This window comes from Megascapheus bottae, chromosome 21 (genome assembly GCF_031878675.1).
Source record: "Megascapheus bottae isolate mThoBot1 chromosome 21, mThoBot2.hap1, whole genome shotgun sequence".
Lineage (NCBI taxonomy): Eukaryota > Metazoa > Chordata > Mammalia > Rodentia > Geomyidae > Megascapheus > Megascapheus bottae.
In genome coordinates this window covers 2,585,400-2,610,456 of record NC_143529.1, presented here as the reverse complement: position 1 = coordinate 2,610,456, position 25,057 = coordinate 2,585,400, and the positions used below count along the sequence as shown (strand labels likewise).

Here is a 25,057-nt window from a genome sequence, read left to right as displayed (position 1 = left end):
ATCTACAAGCATTCACTTCTTTTGGTTTGGCTCACTTACATCAATTTTCACTAAGTCTCCAAACTTATTTTGAACTTTATATTTATTAGTTTCTCAGTCATTAGGAAAAAAATTTCTGAAAGCCTTAAAGACCTATGAGGGCCTTTTTGATCACAATACTATCATTAGAATCCAATCTCCATATACTCTATTTCTACATTCAGAATTCCTTCCACTCAAAACCCCTTTAAAATTCTTTCTTTTGTAATCTTCATTGATTTCTTCCATAGGTTTCCTTCCCTCCTCCAATAATCGAAAGTGTTCTCCCTCTCTGGGTCTATAGTACACACTCCATACTCATTTATTCCATTTAACCACCACTGTATAATGAAATGTCTAACTGCAGAAATGGTAAAAATTCTAGAGATCCTGAATGTATTTGAGAAGGGTCACAGATATCCTTAACTCCCAACCCCAACTAATTTAAGGTATTTTATGAAAAAGTGACCTAGGTTGGAGAGGAGAGATTTAAATATGGCTAACATATCTATGAGGAAGTTATTGGAGATCCTGCTGATGAAAGAGAAACAATCATGTAATAGAAATGACTGTATATTTGGAGGCCCAGTTCAGCATCTTAACTTCTGAGATGAAGAAATCGGTATCTATACCTAGAGCCATAGCCAGGGTGAGGTCTTCTATATCCTACTTAATTTCTACTAAGATGGTGACTTTAGTTAAGGCAGTAAGAAAACACTAGCTAAAATAAATGAGTTAGGATTGTTAGATTTTATATCTACAGAGGGAATTTATACCTATAGAATGTGGTGTTGAGCTTCATCTATACTCCTATACCACAGAATAAGGAACTCTAGGCACTGCTTGGCAATCTTTTTAAACAAGTTCCAGGGAATTCTGATTCAACTTCAATTTTGATAACTACTAAGGATTTTTAGAAAAGAAGACTATTAACAATTACATGTAGTCTCAAAGGAGGAATAAAAATTGTGGTCCAAAATCCACTAAATGAAAGAACCAACTTTAAGGCAGCAAGGTGACAATCCAATGGTGTGTTGCTAGTATCACTGGAAACAATGAAGGCTTTGAAGTTAAAAAATTATTTTTTTCAGACATGTTTCATTTGGTGTTGTTGTAAAATTCACTATTTTTTCCTTTTAATGACACTAACAACTTTTGAAATGGAAAATGTATTAATTCCATTAAATCATCTAGCCTTTTAGTTTCTTAAAAATCAGTTGCTATGCAACTATGAACACTGATTTATGTGAAACAAACCAGTTCCAAGAATGTCTAGTATTTAAGTATTTTGATATCAGTACTGGCACCTTAATTTTGCTGGTCCTGGGCTTGAGCTCAGGGCCTGAGCACTGTCCTTGGACTTTTTTCAAAGCTAGAGCTCTACCACTTGAGCCTCAGCACCACTTCCGGCTTTTTTCTATGTATGTGGTACTGAGGAATCGAACCTGGGTCGTTGTGCATGCTAGGAAAGCACTCTACCACTAGGCCAACCTCCCAGCCCCTGAGCCACCATATTTTTTAAGTGTCGACCCTCATCTAAACTTACTTAATGGCTCTTCCATGCCCTTCCATTATACAACACTGAAGGAATTTTGAAAAGATATAATGAACATTAAAAAGGCAAGTGTTTGGAAATGAAGACTGTGAGCCAGCTGCTGGGGGCTCACACCTGTAGTCCTAGCTCAAGAGGCTGAGACGTGTGGATCTCGGTTCAAAGCCAGCCCAAGAAAGGAAGTCCATGTGATTCTTATCTCCAATTAATCACCAGAAAAACTGTAGCTCAATATGGTAGAGTGGTAGTTTTGAGCTGAAGAGCTCAGGGAGGCCCAGCGTTCAAACCCTACAACAGACAAAAAACAAAGGAACAAACGAAAAAAGAAATATAGGCTGTGATGGGAGGGATTCCAATTTCTGCAGGTTGAGCTCCAACAACTGAATAAAATAAATAAAACAAAAATATGTCCATCTAAACTCAGGCCCCCCAAAACCTCATAGACATGGCTAGTAACTATCCGGACAAAACATTAGACAAAAAGGAGTCTGTAGGTCTTACCCACCCTAGGCTTTAGCACCATCTCTATCTTCATTGTGGATGTTGCTGAAGATGAGATTCCATTATAAAGATTTTAATGCCCTTAGTCACCAAAAGCATGCTGGAGCATCCACATGGAGGGCCAAGCCCCTAATACCAAAACCTGGAACAGTTCATTTAGTATAAGGAGTTCAGGGGCTTTCTCTGGATATTCCTGCCTGGCTTCTACATCCAGGTACCTCTTAGCCCATAACAGTGGTCATTCCATCCTTGGGATAAGGGCTTGACTGTCATCAACCTCTCTAGTCACTTTATCCTGTGTGTTGGGACTGCTGCCAGCTTTTGGGGAAGGGAAGCAAAGAGAATGGAGCAGTTGTAGATTACATCAACTTGGAGGCCGACAGCCTGGACTTTTGTGGGCTCAAGAGCTCAACTAGGGTCTCCCCCAGAAAATGCAGCCAATTCACTCGAGCCGCTCCAGACTCCCATGAGAAAGCCAGTACAGTCCAAAGGCGATTTATTTGAACAAGCCTTTATTTAAAAAGTGGAGTCAGGGCTGGGGCCAGGAGTTTGGCCTAGTGGTAAAGTGCTTCCCTAGCATGCACAAAGACCTGGGATCGATTGCTCAGTATCACATACATAGAAAAAAGCCGGAAGTGTTGCTGTGGCTCAAGTGGTAGAACTCTAGCCTTGAGAAAGTCCAAGGACAGTGTTCAGGTCCTGACTTCAAGCCCAGAACTGGCAAAAAAACCACACAAAACAAAACAAAACAAAACAAAACATTCGTCAATATAATAAAGGCTGTGTATGACAAACCCACAGCTAGTATTATACTTAACGGTGAAAAGCTAAAGCCATTCCCTCTAAAATCAGGAACGAGACAAGGAGGCCCACTCTCTCTCCTCTTTAACATAGTGTTAGAATTCCTAGCCAGTGCAATAAGGCAAGAAGCAAGCATAAAGGAGATCCAAATGGGGAAAGAGGAAGTAAAAACTTTCCCTCTTTGCAGATGACATGATCCTGTATTTAAAGAATCCTATAGACTCTACTCCCAAGCTCCTTGAGCTGATTCAAAACTTTGGAAGGGTAGCAAAATTAACCCTTAAAAATCAACTGCCTTCCTCTACCTCAACAGTGAGAGGAATGAGGCAACAATCAGGACATAGGTAGTAAATTAATTAGGAAGCCTACAGAATGGGAGAAGATCTTCACCAACCATACAACGGACAAAGGCCTCATATCTAAAATATATCAACAGCTCAAAAAACTGAATCACTCCAAAACTTATCTCCAAAGAAACAACCATCCCATTAAAAGATGGGCCAAAGACTTAAGAGTCTTCTCTGAAGAAGAAACAAAAATGGCCTATACACACATGAAGAAATGCTCAATATCTCTGATCATAAAAGAAATGCAAATCAAAACAACTCTAAGATTCCACCTCACTCCAGTTAGAATGGCCCATGATCAAGAAAACTAATAACAACACATGCTGGGGGGATGTGGCCAGGAGGGATCACTACTACACTGTTGGTGGGAGTGCAAACTCGTTCAACCACTATGGAAAGCAGTATGGCAGTTCCTCAAAAGACTAAACAGAGCTCCCCCATGACCCAGCAATTCCACTACTTGGCACTTACCCAATCATCCAGAAACAAAGACATACTAAATCCACCAGCACAACAATGTTCATTGCAGCACTATTTACCATAGCAAAGATATGGAACCAACCTAGATGTCCCTCAGTTGATGAGTGGATCAACAAGATGTGGTATTTATACACAATGGAATTCTATGCAGCTGTCAGTAAGGACGACATCCCCTCATTTGTAAGGAAATGGAAAGACTTAGAAACCTTGGGCTCTCCTAGCAGAGATTTGCAATAGAGCAAAACCTTGATGCAAAAGGCCATATAGTAGGACGCTAAATGAAAGGATCTCTAGGATATAGAAACATAAGCCATATAATGAATGATTATTGTTCTTAAGGTACTATGTTATCTCTCATCTCTTTTGCTGTCCCTTGGTTATCTCGTATTTTTACAGTATCTCACTTTGTTACCTGATATATCAGATATATTTGTATTTGGTTATTTGAAATTGGATAGGGAACGGGGGAAAACAAGATGAGGGGTGGGGGTGGGGGGGAGGGAAATGGGGACCAAAACATGTGAAAGGGTATCAATGTATTGGAATTGATGCACCATCTATCTGACAAATATCATGTAACCCTTCTATTAATTACAATAAAAAATATATGAAAAAAATAGTAGCGTCAGGGAGTAATATATATTCACCTCTCCAGTCCCCAGATACTTTACTCAGTGGATCCAAATGATCCAAAGGTGTCCCAAATTTATAAACCTAGTCATGGAAGAAAAAGCAATATTTGGGTCATGAGAAATAGACAAGTTTGGCAGAAGAAAAGGCTGGGCAAAGAAAGAATTCCAAGTATTACAATTTGTACTTTGGAGACATTGTGTTCAGTATGATATATTTTACAAAACAAATTCACTGTGTGATGTTCTTTTTTTGAAAACATGTATGTAAAAAAAAGAATGATCTTACTCTTAATTCTGTTAATAATTTGTGTCTTCCTATGTTCCCTGTAAACAGTTCTATTACGTACACAAGCTGAGATCATGATGGGAAAGTTCTCCCTCAAAAAGAGAACCATCTGGGGCCGGGAGTTTGGCCTAGTGGTAGAGTGCTTGCCTAGCATGCACGAAGACCGGGGTTGGATTCCTCAGTACCCCACATACATAGCAAAAAGCCGGAAGTGGTGCTGAGGCTCCAGTGGTAGAGTGCTAGCCTTGAGAAAGTCCAAGGACAGTGCTCAAGCCCTGAGCCCAAAGCCCAGGACTGGCAAGAAAAAAAAAAAAAGAGAGAACCATCTAAGAAAGGCACCTGTATTTCAACATGGAACCTACAATGAAGGCAGTTTGTGAAGATAAAATATGACTAGTCTATATTGATTTATTAAATTTTTATACAACTCTTACAGCTTTTTAAACATACAAATAAGCCAGGGAATTTTCACTCATACTCATTTAACACATGATAATAAAAAATGGTTTAAAAACACTCATTCTTTCAAGATCTCATTGATTTCAACAGTAATATTCTTAAACATTTAAGTTTCTGGAAGATATGTTAAATGATGAAAAAATGGACGACCATGAAAACATCCTTTAATTTCATTTGCAAACTGATGCCTCATTCTGTAGATTATATTTTCAATGTCCTCTTTTGGTAAGTACATAGGCAGTTGTCTAGACAGACGTACTGCTTCTCCCTGTAAAAAGAAAAGTCATACACTTTAACCACAATCATTAAATCAAGAAATATAACATCCTAGGAAGAAGTAAGAAAGCTGATTACTTTTATTTTGTTCACTCAGTGAATATGTAGCACCCATGTTTTATGTTTTGGTGATATAAAATGAACACACAAAAAAGATCCTTGCTCTTATGAAAGTTGTATTCTAGTGCAAAGGAACAGAAAACATGCTAAGATAAAGAAAATTATAATAAATAATGCACTAAATTAGGCAACTTGATAAAGTAACTTGTGGTTGGCAAAGCTTACATTAAGAGATAGCATTTTAAAGCTATTTAAATTTAATCACCCAAAGATCATGGACAAAAAAAAAGCATTTCAGGCGGAGAGAAAAGAAGCTCTAAGTGAGAGTAGCAGAATTATTAAAGGGAAGAAATGAACAAGATGAGGAGTCAGGCAAGGGACGAATCATCCTCTAGGACAAGGAGCAGATGGACTTTTAATATGAATACACAGAAAACAAGCAGAGATTTTTTTTAAAACAAAGTTTGATACTTTTTCACATTTTACTGAAATTAGTCACTGCTGTGTGAAGTGAGGTTGGAGACAGCTCAAGAACAGAAAGAGGTCTTGCCAACGATCACTACTGGCCTCACTTCTAATTTTCAGTAGACACTATCAGAAAAGTAGAACTTCCTTTTACTTAATAGTTTATTTTTCACATTGCCTTTCTTTTACTATGAAAGAGATTAAGACTTCAAATTGAATTACAATTAATTTTAGGCAAGAATATGGCATGTGATCAATCTTAAGGGGTCTAGCCACACAGCGATTCACTGGAAAAAAAAAAAACTAAAAAAACAACCTCATTCATGAGATCCATAAGTTGTACCCAAGAAATAATGTTACAGCAAGAAACCATGATATGATTTACCACCATCAGTCTATGATGGGGGGGGGGTGTTTTGCTTTTCCACCATTATTGGGGTTTGAACTCAGGGTTTCCAGCTTCCTTGGCTGACACTCAGATTAGCACTCAAGTTATGACTCCTAGCCCAGTATTTTGCTAGTTCCTTTGGAGATGGTATCTCCTAAGACTTTTCTCCTTGGATTGGCTTTTAGACTCAAGATCTTAGCGTCCAGAATAACTATAATGGCTGATACAAAAATAATAAGCAACTTTTAGCAAACCATTTTAGACTATACTTTTATTTTAAACCATTTATTAATTTATAAAGGTGGATGGAAAACTGAGACACTATTTGAAAAACGTTTAAAGCAAAACGATTGGGGAATAGCTCCATTGTACAGTGTTTGACTAACAAGTGAGGCCAGTCCAAATCCCGTATCAACAATAATCAAAATCTGATCATGTATACCTCTAAATAACTTATCACTTTCCGAGGTCTACATTCATAAATTTCTTTTGCATTTTTGTTTAGTATTGCATTGAGAATTTCTTTTAAATCTGTTACTCCATAGAATGGGAGACAATTAGCCATTCCTTCTATTTCCAAGTAACTTTCAGTAATGGAAACTCCTAGAAGAAAAAAAAATAAAAACACACAGACATAGCTTAGTTAAAATTATATTCCAGAACATGACCATTAAGAACAAAATCACTGTTAGAACATTCAGTAAACCTTCATGAGGATTTAATAGTCAACACAAAGTTCTGTTTCTTAGTTGGACAACAAATAATTTCCCATAGGATTTCACATTAAGTCATAAGTGCTCATTGACACCACATGTGCTTTATATAATTTAATTTAATCTCAGTTACAGCTGGTCTGCTCCTTATATTTGCTTACAACATTTCGTACTTTGGAGAGAAAATGATGTCCCATGATATTTATTAAAATAAAAATGATTTAAGTAGTTTAGCAAACTGCTGCCCTTCAAGTTTTATCCCACTATTCTAATACTATTTTAACGTCCTTGGGGTTTTTTTTTTGTATTTTGACTTATAATTAAGTAAAAACATAATTTATTAATATGAATTAACTGGGTGGAATGAAATATTGCTATTTTAACAAATATTCTAGGACAAGCCAAGTGCTAATGGCTTACAGTTATAGGACTAGCTACTTGGAGGTTGAAACAGCAATATCATAGTTTTTCAGCACAGGCAGAAAAGTTTATGAGACCCCCCTTTCTCAACCCATAATTGGGTACAATAAACTACATGGTAGTCTGGTTACTGGAGGATTTTTATGCCAGATCAAGCCAGATAGAAAGTTCACAAGACCCCTCTTTCACGAAAGGAAAGATGGACACAGAACACAGTGGCACATGTCTGCAATCTGAGCAATGACAGGTAGCATAAACTAGATGGATTGAAGCTCAAATAGGTTACTGGTCAGGAGGTGAGACACCACTCTAAAAATAAGTGAAAAACAGGGTTGGACGGGCCGGGAGTTTGGCCTAGTGGTTAAAGTGCTTGCCTAGCATGCATGAAGACCCGGGTTCGATTCCTCGGTACCACATATATAGGAAAAAAGCCGGAAGTGGTGCTGAGGCTCAAGTGGTAGAGCTCTAGCCTTGAGAAAGTCCAAGGACAGTGCTCAGGCCCTGAGCTCAAGCCCAGGACTGGCAAAAAAAAAAAAACAAAACAGGGTTGGAGGTGTGGCTCAACAGTAGAACACCTATCTCGCTACACAAGGTCCTAGGCCCAAATCTTCAGTACTAGCAAAAAATAATCTGCTATATTTAAAATTGAAACATCACCTAAATTATTTCAGATAATTATCATTAAAATTAATGCTAACCATATGATTAGGTAGATAATTCTCATGGCACATACTCTAAAGCAATAAACTTGGTTTGAGAATACATGATTCTGGAAGATAGTACAGGTCACCATCTGATATTAACTAGAAGGAAAAGGAGTTAAATTTTAGATTAGTAACTATTAATAAATTAGAAAAATAGGAGGTGTGATGTAACTTTGAGAGTTTCAGATCCTGAGACTTCAATATCTAATTTCTTACCTGTGCTGATACAACTAGTTTCTTGATCTAAATGACAGGTGCAATGGTGGAAGAGTACACAGTTCAAGTATTTTAATGCTCTTCCTCAGGGAACAATTGGAAAACAGGTATGATGATATATCACAGCATTAAAAGGTGAGATAGTAAAAGACAAACTAAAAAGTTTGAGAAGCAAGAAGAGTTCAAATGGGATTTTAACAGTATATAGTCAGATAAATGGTAAGCTGAAGAGTATTATAAATCACATGCCTTTTACATATTTATATAGATATGAAAATGTTTAAGCTGAGAGCGGTGGTACATGATCTAAATCCTAGCACATGGGAGGCAGAGCCAGGAATACAAGGCCTGGCTGGGTCTACAGTAAGTTCAAGACCACCCTATCCTATATAATGAGAGTGAGTCAAAAAACAAAAAATCAGAAGAATAAAAAAGAGAAAACAAAATCTAAAATTCTACATCTGCACATCTTTCACTTTTGTATGGATACAGTACTGACTGACTAGATATGCTCTGATAATTATACATATTTCACAGATTTACTTGTTTTAATTTGTTTATAAAAACACACATGGAGAACTTTTAATTTGGAACTATGTAGCATTAAACTTTCTAGATATTTCCATAAAATTACATAAAATATTTGTTAGTTTTCAGGGAAAATACACGGTTTAACAAATTTTCAGTTTCAAGAAATACAAGATTATTATTAAAGCAGTATTGAAAGTTATTTTGACAGTAAGCAAAGGTTTTAGGGTCATATTCAAACTTTTTTCTTAAAACTAGATACATTTCTTTGAGGCTTTTATCCTTATCCAAAGATACTTTATAATACTGAAAAACTGCTGACTTAAGGCTAATACACTACTAGAAAACTCTCACTAAATTAGAAAAAAAAAGTTGCTAAAACACAACTTAATGAAAAATGGGAGTAAAAGATGAATAAAATGAAGAAAATATGAATGTTTCTTAACCTGGTACTGTATACATGGAAATTTACATATCAAGTCTAAATAGCTAGAAATGAGGTAGGACTTTAAAAGATGAGGACAGATATCCTTCAAAATGCAAAAATCAAGTATAATTAAGTTTGGAACATCAAAACATATCACATGATTTTGTAATTGTCTTGTAACAAAGTTATGGAATCATACCATGCTCTCTATGAACATGTAAGATTACTAATGATCCATGTCTACTAAACCAAGCAAGAATTTTTTGAAAAAGAGGGAAAACCAAGGGGTGGGGGGGGGTGTTGAGGGGGTAGAGGGGAGGGTAATGGGGACCAAGACATGTGAAAGGGTATCAATATATGTGAATTAATGCACCTTCTATCTGGCAAATATCATGTAACCCTTTTATTCATTACAATAATATATATATATATATATAAAAGTAACCATTTTTATTAAGTCATTCAAGTACCCGATACATTCATGTTTCAAATTGTTTGTAAATTAGTAATTTAGCTAAGCAAAAAAGGCAGTGTGAACAGTTTGTACATGGTAAAAAGTACAACAAAATTACCTTATAGATTAGTTTGCAAAATGCAAATGCAAGGTATTGCATTAAAAAAATCAAATTACTTTGTTTCAAGATCAGAGGCAATCTTATTAAAATAAGTCTGTTTAACAGACAAGTGACAGTGATTTCTAACGAAACAAAGTCACTGATTTTGAAAGTTTGAAATCCAAATGTAACTCTTAGAACAAGATTTGTTTTTCCAAGCCAGAAAATATTAAATCACACAATCATACCTGGTAGCAACTTTATCTTGAAACCATTTGCTGTAAGTCGAGGATCAGACAAGTAAGTCGATCCACCACATCTTTGGTCCTGTGATGCCATTTTACATAAAATCTCTAAATAATGAGATCCATTGAAAAGACTGAAAAAGAAATCATGGCACTATCAGTTATTCAATACATAAGATAAAGAGATGAGAATTCAAAGAAAAAAATAATCTCCACAGGCCTTTGGGACGTTTTATTTTTTTTCAATTATTAACCAAATCCAAAGATATAAACAGTCCTAGAAGAAAGTGGTTTATAAATATCCTTTTATGATCTTTATCAGACAAGATATATATTTAAAAGATAAAACAGATACAATACATTGTTACTATTACAGTAGTCATTCTATTAAATTTTAAGTTGCTTCTCAAGGTTTCATCAATATAAAATAATAAATATATAACCTTTTCTCCCCAAAACTTGTACCTTTGAGGGCTGACATAAATGGTGACTATTTCCCCATTCATTAAATGGATATCTAATTATCCCCCATGTGGGACACATACAGTCTTAGGCACATAGCACTGATTTATTTATGTTCTAATACAGGATGATGCACTGCTTCACCTCTTGAAAAAAGCAAATAGTGAATTAGACAAGGTTTTCTGAATGATTTCTTTCATTGTATTTTATCTGTAGTTAAAATAAAAAACATCTCTTTAGTCATTAGTCATATCTGATCACTATATCTGTTTAACACAGTGACCACCATATGGTGAAAAGCAATGATCACATTTCTTAATAACTTATGTAAACCCCATTTTTATTTATTTTTATTTTTTTCATATATTTTTATTGTAATTAATAGAAGGGTTACATGATATTTGCCAGATAGATGGTGCATCAATTCCAATACATTGATACCCTTTCACATGTCTTGGTCCCCATTTTCCTCCCCCCCCCCACCCCTCATCTTGTTTTCTCCCGTTCCCTATCCAATTTCAAATAACCAAATACAAATATACCTGATATATCAGGTAACAAAGTAAGATTCTGTGAAAATACGAGATAACCAAGGGACAGCAAAAGAGATGAGAGATAACATAGTACCTTAAGAACAACAATCATTCATTATATGGCTTATGTTTCTATATCCTAGAGATCCTTTCATTTAGCATCCTACTATATGGCCTTTTGTATCAAGGTTTTGCTCTATTGCAAATCTCTGCTAGGAGAGCCCAAGGTTTCTACTGATTATGACAAATGAGGGAAACCACTGAGCCTAAGTTCCTTTGAGTCTGGCTTACTTCACTTAAAATGTTTTCCAAGTCTTTCCATTTCCTAACAAATGGGGCAATGTCATTCTTTCTGACAGCAGCATAGAATTCCATTGTGTACAAATACCACATCTTGTTGATCCACTCATCAACTGAGGGACATCTAGGTTGGTTCTATATCTTTGCTATGGTAAATAGTGCTGCAATGAACATTGTTGTGCTGGTGGATTTAGTATGTCTTTGTTTCTGGATGATTGGTAAACCCCATTTTTAAAAAAGATGCTGGGGTCAGGAGAGTAGCCTAGTGGTAGTGCTCACCTAGCATGCACAAAATGCTTGGTTCTATTTCACAGTACCACATACACAAAAAAAGTTGGAAGTAGTGCTGTGGCTCAAGTGTCAGAATGCTAGCCTTGAGCAAAAATTGTTCAGGGACAATGCCCAGGCCCTGAGTTCAAGCCCAAGAACTGGAAATAAATAAATAAATAATGAAATCATGTCTTTGCTGATCAGTTCTGAATAACTTCAGATGCCTCTGAATGTGAGGAGTCACATACAAACTGTCACAAAGAGGAGATATTTAACTGTATCAGATGGACTATGCCTCATTTGTCCACATTTTTAAAATCAATCCAAGAGCTGGTGGTAATGATAGCATTATTTAACAGCCTGTGTTTCAGTTTCTTCATCTATGAAATGAGGATAATAGAATCTGACTGACTCATGAAGTTGCTGAGGACAAAAAAAGGTCATTGAAAAGTATCATATAGGGGCTCAGAGTTTGGAAAAAATAATAGACTATGGAAAGCAGTATGGTGATTCCTCAAAAGACTAAACATAGAGCTCCACTATGACCCAGCAATTCCATTGCTTGGCATTTATTCAAATGTCCAGAAACAAGGACATACTAAAGCCACTAGCACCAAGATGTTCACTGCAGCACTATTTACAACAGCGAAGATAATGGAACCAAACCAGATGCCCCTCAGTAGATGATTGGATCAACAAGATGTGGTACTTATACACAATGGAATTCTATGCTGCCATCAGAAAGAATGACATTGCCCCATTTTTAAGGAAATGAAAGATCGGAAAAAATCATACTAAGTGAAGTAAGCCAGATCCAAAGGAACATAGGCTCAATGGTTTTCCTCATTTGTAATAATTAATACACATCTAAGGACTCTCCTAGCAGAGGATTACAATAGCTCAAAAACTAGATACATAAAGTCATACAGGATGAGGCCAAATGAAAGGATCTCCAGGATATGGAAGCAAGAGCTTTATATTGTGTGATTGTTGTTTTTCTTAATGAACTATGTTATTTCTCTTCTTTTTTGTTGCCCTTTGGTTAACCTCATACTATTATTTTATCTGACTTTGTTACCTGCTGTATTGTATATACCTTTATTTGATTATTTGAAATAGGAAAAGGAAAACGGATGATTGGGAGGGGCAGGGGAAAGAAAATGGGACATGAGAAGGGGTATCAATGTGTGAGAAGTAATGTACCTACTATCTGGCGAATATAACTAGACACTACAATAAAAAAAGAAAAAAAAAGAAAAATTAAGCACAATATTGGAAAAAATAAGATGAAGATTTAAGCCCAATATACTAAAATAATCACATCAAAAATAAATGGGGCCAAGAGTATGGCCTAGTGGTAGATTGCTTGCCTAGCATGTATGAAGACCAGGGTTTGTTAGTGGTGCTGTGGCTCAAGCAGTAGAGCTCTAGTCTTGAGAAAGCCCAAGGAGATTGCTCAGGCCCTAACCATGTTACTATTGTATTTCTAAGCATTTACTTTGTATTTTACTGATATTTAAATTATTCTAAGAAGCTAGCTACACAACTAGCATTAGAGCTCTAGTGAGAAAATGAAATACATTTATTCTGCCAGAATGATGGGATAATCAAAAAAGACTCAATTTTGAAAAACCTGAAGCAGTAACTGTGAAAAGGGATGCCACATTTCAGGAGGAGAAAACAATTTTAAATTATGCATATTATGTGCATGCTCAACTAAAAGGAAGATTTATTTTTAGGACAGTAAGGGTCTAAAATAATAACTTTCAATGTATTTCTTTTTGAGTAACAGATTTAATAGAAAAAAATCTTCAAGGTGTAATTTGATAAATTTACAAATACTATTCAAAAAAATAGAGAAGTGTAAAAAATTCATGTGTCCTTGTATTTGAGACTACAAAAAAGTACTATCAGGTCAGAAATATACTGAAAGATATAAAAATAAGAATTGTTGTCAAAGATATTAGTGAAAAAAATATGGAGGGGAACAGATGAAGAAAATGTGATAAAACGATTGTAAACTAACCTCAAAATCACTCTAGAGAAGTCACTAATGTAAGGAGGCACAAGTTTGATATATATTGAATGTAGAAGTATACTGCCGAACTTACGATACTAGATAGTACTTTTGTGTACTAGCAAGAGTAGTCTAAAATTCTTTATAAGTAATTAATCCCAGTTATCAATCAATATACCTTCATAAACTGACCTCTGGGATTTAAGTCCCTTTGTATAACTACTTAAAATTTATTTTAAAAAAAGAATCTAGCAAAAAGTTTAGAAAGAGTTCTTTAAATATCATTTGTTTTGAAAAAAAAAAAGATTAACTTTTACCTCCAACTTCTAATCTAGTATGCACAAATCTTAGAGCTGGAAAATTACATTATTTCATCATACCTTTCTGTTAGTATAATTGGTTGGTCCAGTGGCACTGCAGGAAGTTTATGATTCTCAAGAAGTCTTTTAAATAGCAGGGCTTCCTCTACTCTGTATGGATTCAGTAACATTATCTCTGTTTTGGATGCAACTAGACATGCATCAGGAAACCTAAGATTGTGGATTAAGCAAAGTTCATCCTTCTCTTCTAAGTGAAACTCCTTTTGTTTTTCAAATTTTATTTTTAAGTTTTCTATAGAAAAAGGAATCTCTATCATTTTAATATTTTTAGTCTGTTTCTTTTCATTTTGGTACTGAAAGAGCTCATCAAGTTTTGGCTGATTAGATAATGAAGTTTTTAACTTGTGTTTTTGTGCCAAACTCCATGTGCTTGTGGATTTTATCTTTTTTCTGTTATCTTTTAATGACATTTGTGACTCCTGTTCAATGGCTTTCTTCATTTGAGTATTGTATCGTTCCAAATCTTTAGAAGCCTTTTCTTCATATCTAAAAATAAAGGGGGGGGAAAAAGAAATGATAATGTCAGTGAAATATACATTTATCAGCTGGACATCAGTGGCTGATCCCTGCAATCCTAGCTACTCAGGAGGCTGAGATCTGAGAACTGCAGTTCAAAGTCAGCCCAGACAGGAAAAGTCCTGAGATTCTTTTCCCCAATTAATCACCAATAAGCTGAGACTGGCGCTGTAGATCAAATGGTAGAGTGCTAACCTTGTCTGAAATCTAAGGGACAGTGCCAAAACACAATTCAAGCCCTAGCACTGGCACACAAACTCAAAAAAAAAAATCTAAAGAACATTTTGTAAAAAATAAAGAACAATCACGATCAAATAACAACAACAAAATGCCCACTGGGCTACCATACCTTCGGTATTCAATTACAATAAAATATAAACAAAATATAAAAGCAAACTATTTACAATTGGTAAAGAAGAACAGTTAAAACCAAAGAGAAATAGATTTATATTTGTATGTTTATCCATCTTGTAGTCAGAGGGGAGCCCTAGTACTAAGAAGGAAAGGAATGCCAAGAACTAAGTAGAAAAGTTGCCAAGTATTAGATTAAGTCATCAGAACATACAGCTACTTTCTTCTAGAACAACTTGAAATTGAGAGAAAATCCCAGAGAATCCCTTGTGTGGGAGCCTAGAGGAAACCAACTTTTACAAAATAAATGAGTGAAACAGAGATTTCAACTGCTGCCCTTAACAGGGAAAATAGAGTTTAGAGTTTGAGTTAAACATTGTGTTATGGGTTCATAAATGTTTTGGGCTATCATTAAAACAGAATTAGTACCACATTTTAGTTAAAATCCTGTTCTAAGACTAAGAAAGATGCCTTAAGATTCAAAGCAAAATCTTTACAATCTTCTCAGGACTAAGAAAGATGCCTTAAGATTCAAAGCAAAATCTTTACAATAAAATGTAAAACAAAGCCCACAACTTAAGGGAACCTATAATTTAAATATATGGAAGAACAAAAGTTGATACTTCAGAAGAAAAACATACAATCTTGAGTTTTAAGCATATTGCACACAATGTTCATAATACAAGTAAAAGTTACCACTCAAGCAATAATACAGAAAATGTAGTTAGCAGCACTCAATGTCTTTAAAGTATTTAAGGGCTTAAGATGATCCTAATGGAAGAGTTGGAAAAAGGGAAATCTTAACAAAGGAGTATTCAAAAAAAGATAAATGGAAATTCTAGTACTAAAAAATACAGTATCTGAAATGTGTTCATAGGGTAGCTTTAGAAGCAATAATACCAACAAAATACCTCAAAATGAAAATACTGAAATAAAAACATGGGATGAAGGGAGAAGAAAAGCTAATGAGTATCATTAGAAGCAATTCAGAGCCACATGACAGTGAAGTATTTTATGTGGTCAAAAAATCCAGAATTCAACATATACAGTAAAATACTTTTTAAAAAGATTGGATTAGCCAGGGGTGGTGTCTCATGCCTAAAATCCTAGCTACTCAGGGAGCTGAGATCTGAAGACCACAGTCCAAAGCCAGCCCAGGCACTAAAGTCTGTGAGATTCTTATCTACATTTAATCTCTAGAAAAGGAAAAATGGGACTGTGGCTCAAGGGGTAGGGTGGTAGCCTTGAGCTGAAGAGCTCAGGGACAGCACCAGGCCAAGTTCAAGTCCTACAACTCCCCCCCCCCCCAAAAAAAGAGTAGATCTTTTCAGACAAAAGTTATTTTGTTGTATTTATTTTTATTCGTTATTTTTGTCAGCATTATCAAGCCAGGGACTAGTGGATTCTACCTGTAATCCTATACTCAGAAGGTTAAGAACTAAGGATCAGGGTTTGAAAATAGCCTGGGCAGGAACAGAAAAAAGCTGGAAGTGGTGTTATGGTTCAAGTGGTATCAAGTGGTAGAGTGTTAGCCTTGAGCCAAAGAAGCTCAGAGAAAGCGACTAGGCCCAGAGTTCAGGCCCTAAGGATCAGGAAAGAAAAGAGAAAGAACTGAGAGAGAAACAGAGGGAGAAAAAAAGATGGAGAGAAAGAAAGGGCAGACAGAGAAAAGAAAGGAAGGCAGGAAGGCAGGCAGGCAGGGAGGGAGACAGGGAGGGAGGGAGGGAAACAGAGGGAGGGAGGGAGTGGAAAGGGGGAAGGAAAGGAAGAAAAGAAAGGAAGGGAGAAAGGGTGGGAAAGAGGGGGGAGGGAAGAAGGAAGGGAAGGAAGGCAGGCAGGCTGGCTATCAAACATAAGTGAAAATCTGCTTACTAGGTTTTTACATTTTATGTGCCATGGCATATTACTAACACTAAATAGACTGTGATAAATGTATAATGTTGTGAAGCAAAAATAATACAAAATTAATAGAGGAATTAAAATTAGAGGCTAAAACATCCATTGAACTCACCTTTCCTTAAAAAAGGAATGGAACAAAACCGATGGAATAAACAGAACAGGAAAGTGCCACACTTATATCAATGATATCAATTATTAGGGTTCCATAAATACTCCAATTAAAACATTTAATTAACATCAATTTTTGTGTCTACATGAGTTACACTTTTATAGGAAAGAAGTGTAAAAGAATAAATAAAAATCATAGAGGCCAGGCTTGGTAGCTCCTACCTATAATCTCAGGTACTAGGGAGGTAGGGATGGGAGAATAAAGGTCTCAGACCAATGTGGGCAAAAAATTAGGAAAACTCCGTCTTAAAAACTGAGACTTCATTTCAATCAATAAGCCAAGAATGGTGGCCTATGTCCTTTGAACTCACCCACGTGGGAGTCTAAGGTAGAAGGTGTGGTGAAGTCATCCTAAAGCAGCTGACATTCCAGCTGCTTAAGTTCAGCCAGCACAAGACCTGTAAGTCAGGTCGCCCTGACCTGGCCTGACCACCTGGCCTGCTCACAATGCAGTCTTCAACTTCCTCATTCTTTCAGGTTTACTTGCTGTAATTATCCTCCCCAGCTTCATGGCAGCCCCTATTTTCCATTCAGATGGAAGCAGCCAGTCAGTCTTTCCTGACATTAAACTTTTCCTTTCTGGGACATGTGTGGTGCACTTTATCTGACTGCAGTCAGAGTCCCACTCTAAGCAAAAACATAACCCTGTACCTGAAAAACAGCTACAGCCAAGGACTTGGGGCATGGCTGATGAGGTAGCACACCTACCTAGCAAGCACAAGTCTCTGTGAAGATAAGCCCCACAAACAAAAGGGAAAGAAAAAACCACAGAAACATATGTTTACTATTAAGGAGGTATGATGACAAAAGGGATTACTAAAGAGGTATAAAAATCACAAGTGTGTATGTACCCAACAACACAGCTCCAAATTATACTGAATAAAGACTTCTAAGATCTGTGGGTCAGGAGTGTGGCCTGGTGGTGGAGTTCTCGTCTAGCATGCATGAAACCCTGGGTTCGATTACTCGGTACTACGAAGAAAAAGTCAGAAGTGGTGCTATGGCTAAAGTGGTATAGAGCACTAGGCTTGAGAAAGCTCAAAAACAGTGCCCAGGTCCTGAATCCAAGCCCACGACTGCTCCCTGCCCTGTCCCTGCCAAGCTAAACAACAAAAATAAAACAAAACTTTTAAAGGTAGAAAATTCCAGAATCAGAGTTCGGCAATACAGTCACTCAGTGACTGAACTAGATCCCCAAAAGCTATCACTGAAATTATAGATTTTACCAACATTTCAACTTACTTAAATGCTTTTTAGAATACTGCTGTGTAGCAATTACGGACAACGCCCCCCTCAAACCCCCAGGATGGGAGATTAAAATGCTTGCTAGCCAGGTGCTCAATCAATAAGCCACACTCTAGACTCTTTTTTTAACACTGCTTTTTGCCCAGCTAGCTAGGCTATGGCCCTCCTGTGTTTGTTTATATCCCTGGGGAGAACAGGCCTGTCCTGTTGTACCCATCATTGTGCTTTTTCATAGCTGGAAAGCAGGTATGAGACATCATACCAGCTATTGGTTGAGATAGTGTTGTGAATGTTTTTTTGCCTGGGATGGCTTCAAATACAAGGTTTGTCAACCTCTGCCTCAAGTGGCTAGGATCATAGGCTTGAACCATTGCAATTGGCTCAACTGAAGTGCACATGGAACATCCAGTAAAAATCAAACATTCATAAAGAATTAAATCAAAGTTAGACATTGTATATGTTGATGTTAAATTGGAAATCCAAAAATTTTGTTTAAAAGCCCTAAATATTTGGTTTGTAAACAATACAATTTTATTAACAGTAGTCACAAACTGAAAATCCAAAGACCCATGAATTGAAAAGTGAGTGAAAAAAATCTGGAATGCTTACAAAACTGAATATTCCTCCCTAATTAAAAAATGATGGATCAAAATACTTTGTTGAGGGGTAGAAGCCAAATATATAATTATATATGAATTTTAAACACTGGTAAAATTACGTAGTATAACAGAAAACAGAAATATAATTGTAAACTGAGTGCTGGTGGCTTAAAGCAGTAATTCCAGCTGCATGAAGAAGCTGAGATAGGAAGATCATAGTTCAAAGCTGCTTGAACAGGAAAATCTGCAAAACTCTTAACTCTAGTTAACCACCAAAAAAACACAAGTGGAGCTGTGGTTCAGGTGGTAAAGTGATATCCTTGAGCAAAAAAGTTCATGGACAATTTCAGGGCCATGAGATCAAGCCCCAAGGCCGCCACAACAACAACAAAACTGTGATTATCTGTGGAACCTAGCTGAGATGTATCAGGAAAGGATTTTATGGAGTGATGATTTTCTATGCTTTATTAGAGATGCTTTTTTTCCCCCATATAAGTGTATATATTTATGTGGGGAAGCAGGCATTCAAAAAGAAAAAATAAATAATATTAATATGGAATACATAAATTCCACTAACAAAGAAAAATTTACATACATGAATACTGTTAGTATGTTCTGATAAAAATTTAAAGCCACTAAAATAGCACACAAAAGAAAATGTTACAATGCTTTAAGAGCTAAATATTAACTTTTCCATTATAATTTTCATTTTAGTCATTTATGAAAAAATAAACTCTAATAAGTTGAACATAATTAAACCATCTAATTTGATTCCATTTCAAAGGGGTGTTCCAAAATTCACTAGGTAAAATGTTACTAGTTCTTTTCTTTCTTTTCAGTAACAAAAAGAGCAAAATAAAACTTCAAGAGCCAAAAAGCTAAAATGGAAGATATGTCACACTTTTTGTGAAAAACTGAGATACCTGGGTAGGTTGAGGTTAGGTGGCTATGTTTAAAAAGCAGAATTGGAACTATTGCTGAATTCAGCTAAGTATAGTAGTTTGAAAACAATTCTAGAGATAGCATCTTTTACTCTTAAAAAATCAACTGGATTTTATTGTAAGTAATATACACACAACATTGGATATATCAAGGAAATAAAAGTGATGCCATTGGCATCAGAATTATCATACTGGCTACAAAAACTTGAAATGTTTGCTTAGGAAATGGCTAGTTGTTGAGATATTTATGAAAAATGTCAAGATATAGGTCAAAAGACTATTACCCTATTTTCTTAGTTCATAATTCATGGAGATAGTTTCAAATTTTAAACAATATTATTGAGAGAACTGTAATAAACATTGAAAGTGAGACTGAGAGAACCATAATATAGCATGTAGTTTGTACTCGGTGCATGTTTTCTAAATAAAGAAATATCTGATTAAGAAGGTGAAAAAGTAATAAAGACCCTGTAGGAAAGGCATGATCATACCCACTTAATTTTAGTTACCTAAGAGGCAGAGATTAGGAAGATTGTGGTTCAAAGCCAGCCTAAACATATCAACATCTGATCCAACAAGCTGGGCATGATGGAGCATGCCCGTAATCCTGCCAATGTGAGAAATATTGGCAGAGGATTAAAGTCCAAGTCAACCTAGGAAAAACTGAGCTCCTACTCAAAAAGTCCTAAACCAAAACCAAACGATCCATCCAGATGCTAGAAGATTGTGGCTTAAATGGTTGATGTCTGCTTGCACATCAAGCACAAAGACTTAAGTTAAAGTCTCAGACGGAAATCCATTACTACTTGCCCCTCTCAAATACTTGGTTTCACTGTAATTTAAATAATAAAAATATTTTGGTTAATTGCCATGACACATTTATATATTTATTTTCTACCATCCATACTTAACATATGAAGTTCTGGATTAGCCATGTAAAACACATGATTTTCAGGGGTACTTTCAACAGGTATTACAAATAAGTATTTTTAGCTCTTGACATTCAAAAGTCAAGATTTTTCCTGTGTGGTGAAAAATGAGTTCGAGATAAAGGTCACCATTTGTAATTAATTATAATGTGCAAATTTTCACATATGGTATTAATCTTTTGATTTTTTTTAAGAAGTCAAACTTAATTAGTTCCTTGGGAAATGTAAAAAGTTATATCCAAAGGAATATTAGGTAAATGTTAAGTAAAAACATCTGCCACCTTTGTATTTTATGTTAAGAGATCTAAAAACTTGAATGGAAAATTTGACCAGCAGTTAATTCAAATGTTTTTTGAGATTAAAGATTACATTTAATTATAAAGTTGATTTAACATTTTTAGTTACATTCCCACTGAAGAATTACCCTTGGTTATTTTTAAGTAGTAATATATTTCATAGCTACTGAAAATGGAAGCTCAAATGAACACAAACTGACAGAGGACACTCCCCTCCCCCAAAGCAGGTCATATGGAGAAACATGGTTTCCAATCCACTAAAGGAAAGGAGAGGAAAGCAAAAAAAGCAAAACAAACCCAGGAAAGAACTTAAAAAATGGCTCCATTTTCTTTCCCATACTCCCTTATATTCTTCCTGGAAGAGAGATTTTTCTGTTTCTCAACAACATCCTATTTCCCTAAAATCTTTCTGGTGAGTTTCTATCCAGGGAGGCAACTTACTATCCCATATACAAGATTAAGCCAAACTAATATGTTTCCATTACTTATTTGATTTTATCTTGACACTCAATGTTGGTGTGCTTTTTTCCTTTTTCTGCTTTTTAGTGGGCCAAAGAGGTACAGAAAGAGAGGAGGGAAAAGTGAAGACATGCAATCATGGTATTCAATATACACTTACATGGAAAATGAACTGTGTAACTTGTGGACATGGATGAAAGGGAAAACTGGGGAAAAGTCAAGGAGGAGGTAACACTGTTTAACAGAGATATGCATATATTACCTGAATAGTGAAATGGCAACCCCTCAGTACAACACTTAATAGCAAGGATAAAATTTATATTTTAAGAACTCATCATATTTTACGATTATTCCATGTTTAGCTGACTCTTCTTTACCAGAATGTCCCATTTATGAATAAGGAAAGTATGTTTTATTTATAACTGAAGTGAGTGGCTAGAATAATAGGTTCTATATATACAGATCCTTCAGTAAATGTTTCCTAAATGAAGGGATGGAATGAAAAGGAGGGAAAGAAAAATATAAGAGATTGAGGAAAAGGCAAACAGGAAAGAAAAGGAGAGAGGGACTGAAAACCTAAAGGGAAATAGTTCACTTTTATATTCTTCGATATTCCTTGCAGAATTGATGATCAAGGGAAGAATTTCAAGATAAAGAATGAAAGTGGACTTACTGTGACTCCTGAGTATATCACTTTTTTCTCAACCTTCTTACTAATCATGTTTTGGGACTCAGTTGATCATGGTCCATGGCCCTATGTTTCTTGTTTTTTTTTACCTCTACAATCCAAATTAAAATGTTTTGACTCAGATCAAGTGAAAATTGTCATTCTCACAGACAAATTTCTTCTCACAGAATAACTGCCTACTTCTGTAAGAACTGGAAACATCTACGTTGGCTTTCTCTTGTGGGATAACTAGAAACTCATGCTCTTTCTCAGAAAATGGATTTACTGTACCTAAAAGTTAAATCTATTGTCTTTTTTAATAAACTCCATTTATCTTTAGACTTGATAATTGTTACTTTGATAAAATTAAAGAAAATATTAGTTATCTGCATGATGAATTCAAAATAAACTTCTAAAGATCTGATATTTGTAAAATTTGAAACTCAAAGCATTGAATATTTAATGTATCAAAAATTCCATGCGTGGCTGGGAGTTTGGTCTAGTGGTAGAGTGCTTGCCTAGCATGCTCAAAGACCTGGGTTCAATTTCTCAATACCACATACACAGAAAAAAGCCAGAAGTGGTGCTGTGGCTCAAGTGGTAGAGCTCTAGCTTTGAGAAAACCCAAGGACAGTACTCAGTCCCTGAGCCTAAGCATAAGACTCACAAAAATAAATAAATAAATAAATAAAAATCCATGTCCATAAAAATGCTGTAACAATTATTTTATGGTGATGATTAAAGTATGAATGCTTTCATATTTTAAATACCATAATAAATACATGGAATAGGTGATAAGATGACGAAAACTTGCTTCAGATAATAAGAAAAAAAGGATAGAAGATAGGGAGAGACACGCAGGAAGCAAGGCTGATTATGATATATTGGCCAATGAGAAGGGAGTTCAACACCACTAAAATTTGTAAATTACTACAAAGTTGTGGCAATATTAATACCACTAAACTGATCCTGAATCGATGGCACAATTCTTTGTACTGTGTTACATAGTCTGGCAAGCAATTTGTAAAATGGGATAGTCAAGTTATTAAGAACACCATTGTGTCAAACTGTTCTAAAACAAAATCTTAAAATCAGTGAAAGCTTGCACCAAATAAGCACATGAAACAGACCAAGCCTTTCCAAAACAAAACAAAAAAGCACCCCATATTCACCAAATAAAAACATCTGAGAAAAAAGTGACATCAAAAGAGACTCTACTGAAGCCAAGAGGAATTTTTCCATTCTGCCTTTCCTTAAACATAAGTAAAAACCTTGTTTTTAACCAGTGAGTCATATAGAATGGAAACAGCAGAATTTGGGTCACATGCAAGCTCTGGAAACTTACTTCCATTTTTCCTCTTTAGTCAATGTCTTCCACAGTTCTTCAATTTGTACTGTTGCATCCTCCAAACTGGTCTTAGGATTTTCTGTGAGAAACTGAGCACGATGCTCTTGAATAAAAATGGCACTTGCTGACATAGGTTTTTTGATCACTCGATTGCTAATTAAGTCATAAGCTGTAAGCTGCCCTGACTTGTTATCTATTACATTTGATTTTTTACTACAGGAACTATCACTGAGATTCTTTTGTTCAAGGCCTTGATCATTATTATTTACTTTGCAAGTTAAACTGTTTTGAGGCACTAAAATTTTCACAGGGTCAATATTCTCTCCATCTGAATTAAGTAAATTTCCCTTGCTCCAATCATCTGCACATATGTCTAAAGACTTCTTAGGAGATGATACTTCTGTGTGTGTCTCACTATCATCCATATGGCGATTACTGCTATTTTCTAATTGTATATGCTTCACAGAACCTTCAAAACAAACTTCACTACATTCACTTTGGGTATCCTCCCACGACATATTATTCTTTAATTTTTTTTCAACTGTATTTCCAGTGTCTCTACTGATGGTAAAATTTTCACTAGTAAAATGTTCATCACAATGATCACTAGTAATTATTTGGTGACTTAAACAATGATCAGTGCTTTTATGAGATTCATCATTATGTACAGCTTTTTTGGAAGATATAGCTGAAACATCACCATTTGCACAATTATTCCCAGATGCTTCTATTTTATTAAAATGTACAACTGCTTCTACTGTTTCAGCTGAGGAAACATCTGCTTTACTATTTTCCTGAGAATCTGTACTAGATACTGGTCCGTAAAAAGTCATCATCAGATTTTCAAGAGCAATTAAAACAGATTCCTAAAAATAGAAATTAACAAAAAAATAAGTGAATATTATGAAAGAACACAAAAGATTTAAAAAATGTGAATATTAAATCTCTTTTACACAAAATAATTAAGAATACTTAAGTATACAAACAGTATAAATTCATACAATAATTATCTGAAAAGTATTACCTTATTCTGTAATAATACTTGACTTTTATCTGGTGTTAAGTTCACATCCACATCAGCTGTAGGAACATCTATTTTCAAAAAGAAAATTGGATACAAACGAGTAGATTCCTTTAGGCATTTCAGACTGTAATAACGTCGGACTAACTGGAAATACATGTAATGAATAAAAGACAAAAACATCATGCAAACAAATACAGTATTAAAAACTTTAAAATACCACCAAATGGAGTCACTTTTATTGAAAAACCAAATACATGCAACTGTGTATTCAGAAAAGTAATATCTAAGTAGTAGTAACATTCATTTGTAAGCCCCAAAACTACGTGAATCACAATAAGTACATACATCCAGTGCAACTCACCCTGTGGTTAGAAACCATAGTGTCACTAGGGTTCAAATAAAAAACTCTGCTACTTTATGGTCAGATTCCTAGAGAAATTCATTTAACACTCTATAAGTATGGATAACAATGCATCACTGGGTTGTAGTGAATAAATATCATTTGTAATTAATTCCCTTGATGCTGTATCTGTTCATCATCTTTTCCTATTTTAGACCTAATTCTTAATTGGTTCTTTGTA

At 35.4% G+C, this 25,057-nt stretch overlaps 1 protein-coding gene across 3 annotated transcripts in view; it reads right to left on the bottom strand.

Moving 5' to 3' along the window:
• Window positions 1–5,020: 5,020 nt before the first annotated feature.
• The window catches only part of Pms1 (PMS1 homolog 1, mismatch repair system component), a 75,993-nt gene continuing 55,956 nt past the window's right edge, over window positions 5,021–25,057 (bottom strand). For 2 of the 3 annotated variants that reach the window (XM_090354471.1, XM_090354472.1), the window contains 6 exons: window positions 24,477–24,620; window positions 23,450–24,318; window positions 14,035–14,520; window positions 10,076–10,206; window positions 6,708–6,868; window positions 5,021–5,344 (listed from right to left, as the gene is read on the bottom strand). In XM_090354471.1, coding sequence (XP_090210597.1) covers window positions 5,183–5,344; window positions 6,708–6,868; window positions 10,076–10,206; window positions 14,035–14,520; window positions 23,450–24,318; window positions 24,477–24,620 — 1,953 coding nt within the window. In that variant the 3' untranslated portion in view covers window positions 5,021–5,182. The remainder of the gene's footprint in view (window positions 5,345–6,707; window positions 6,869–10,075; window positions 10,207–14,034; window positions 14,521–23,449; window positions 24,319–24,476; window positions 24,621–25,057) is intronic. The other variant, XM_090354473.1, reaches the window with a different exon arrangement.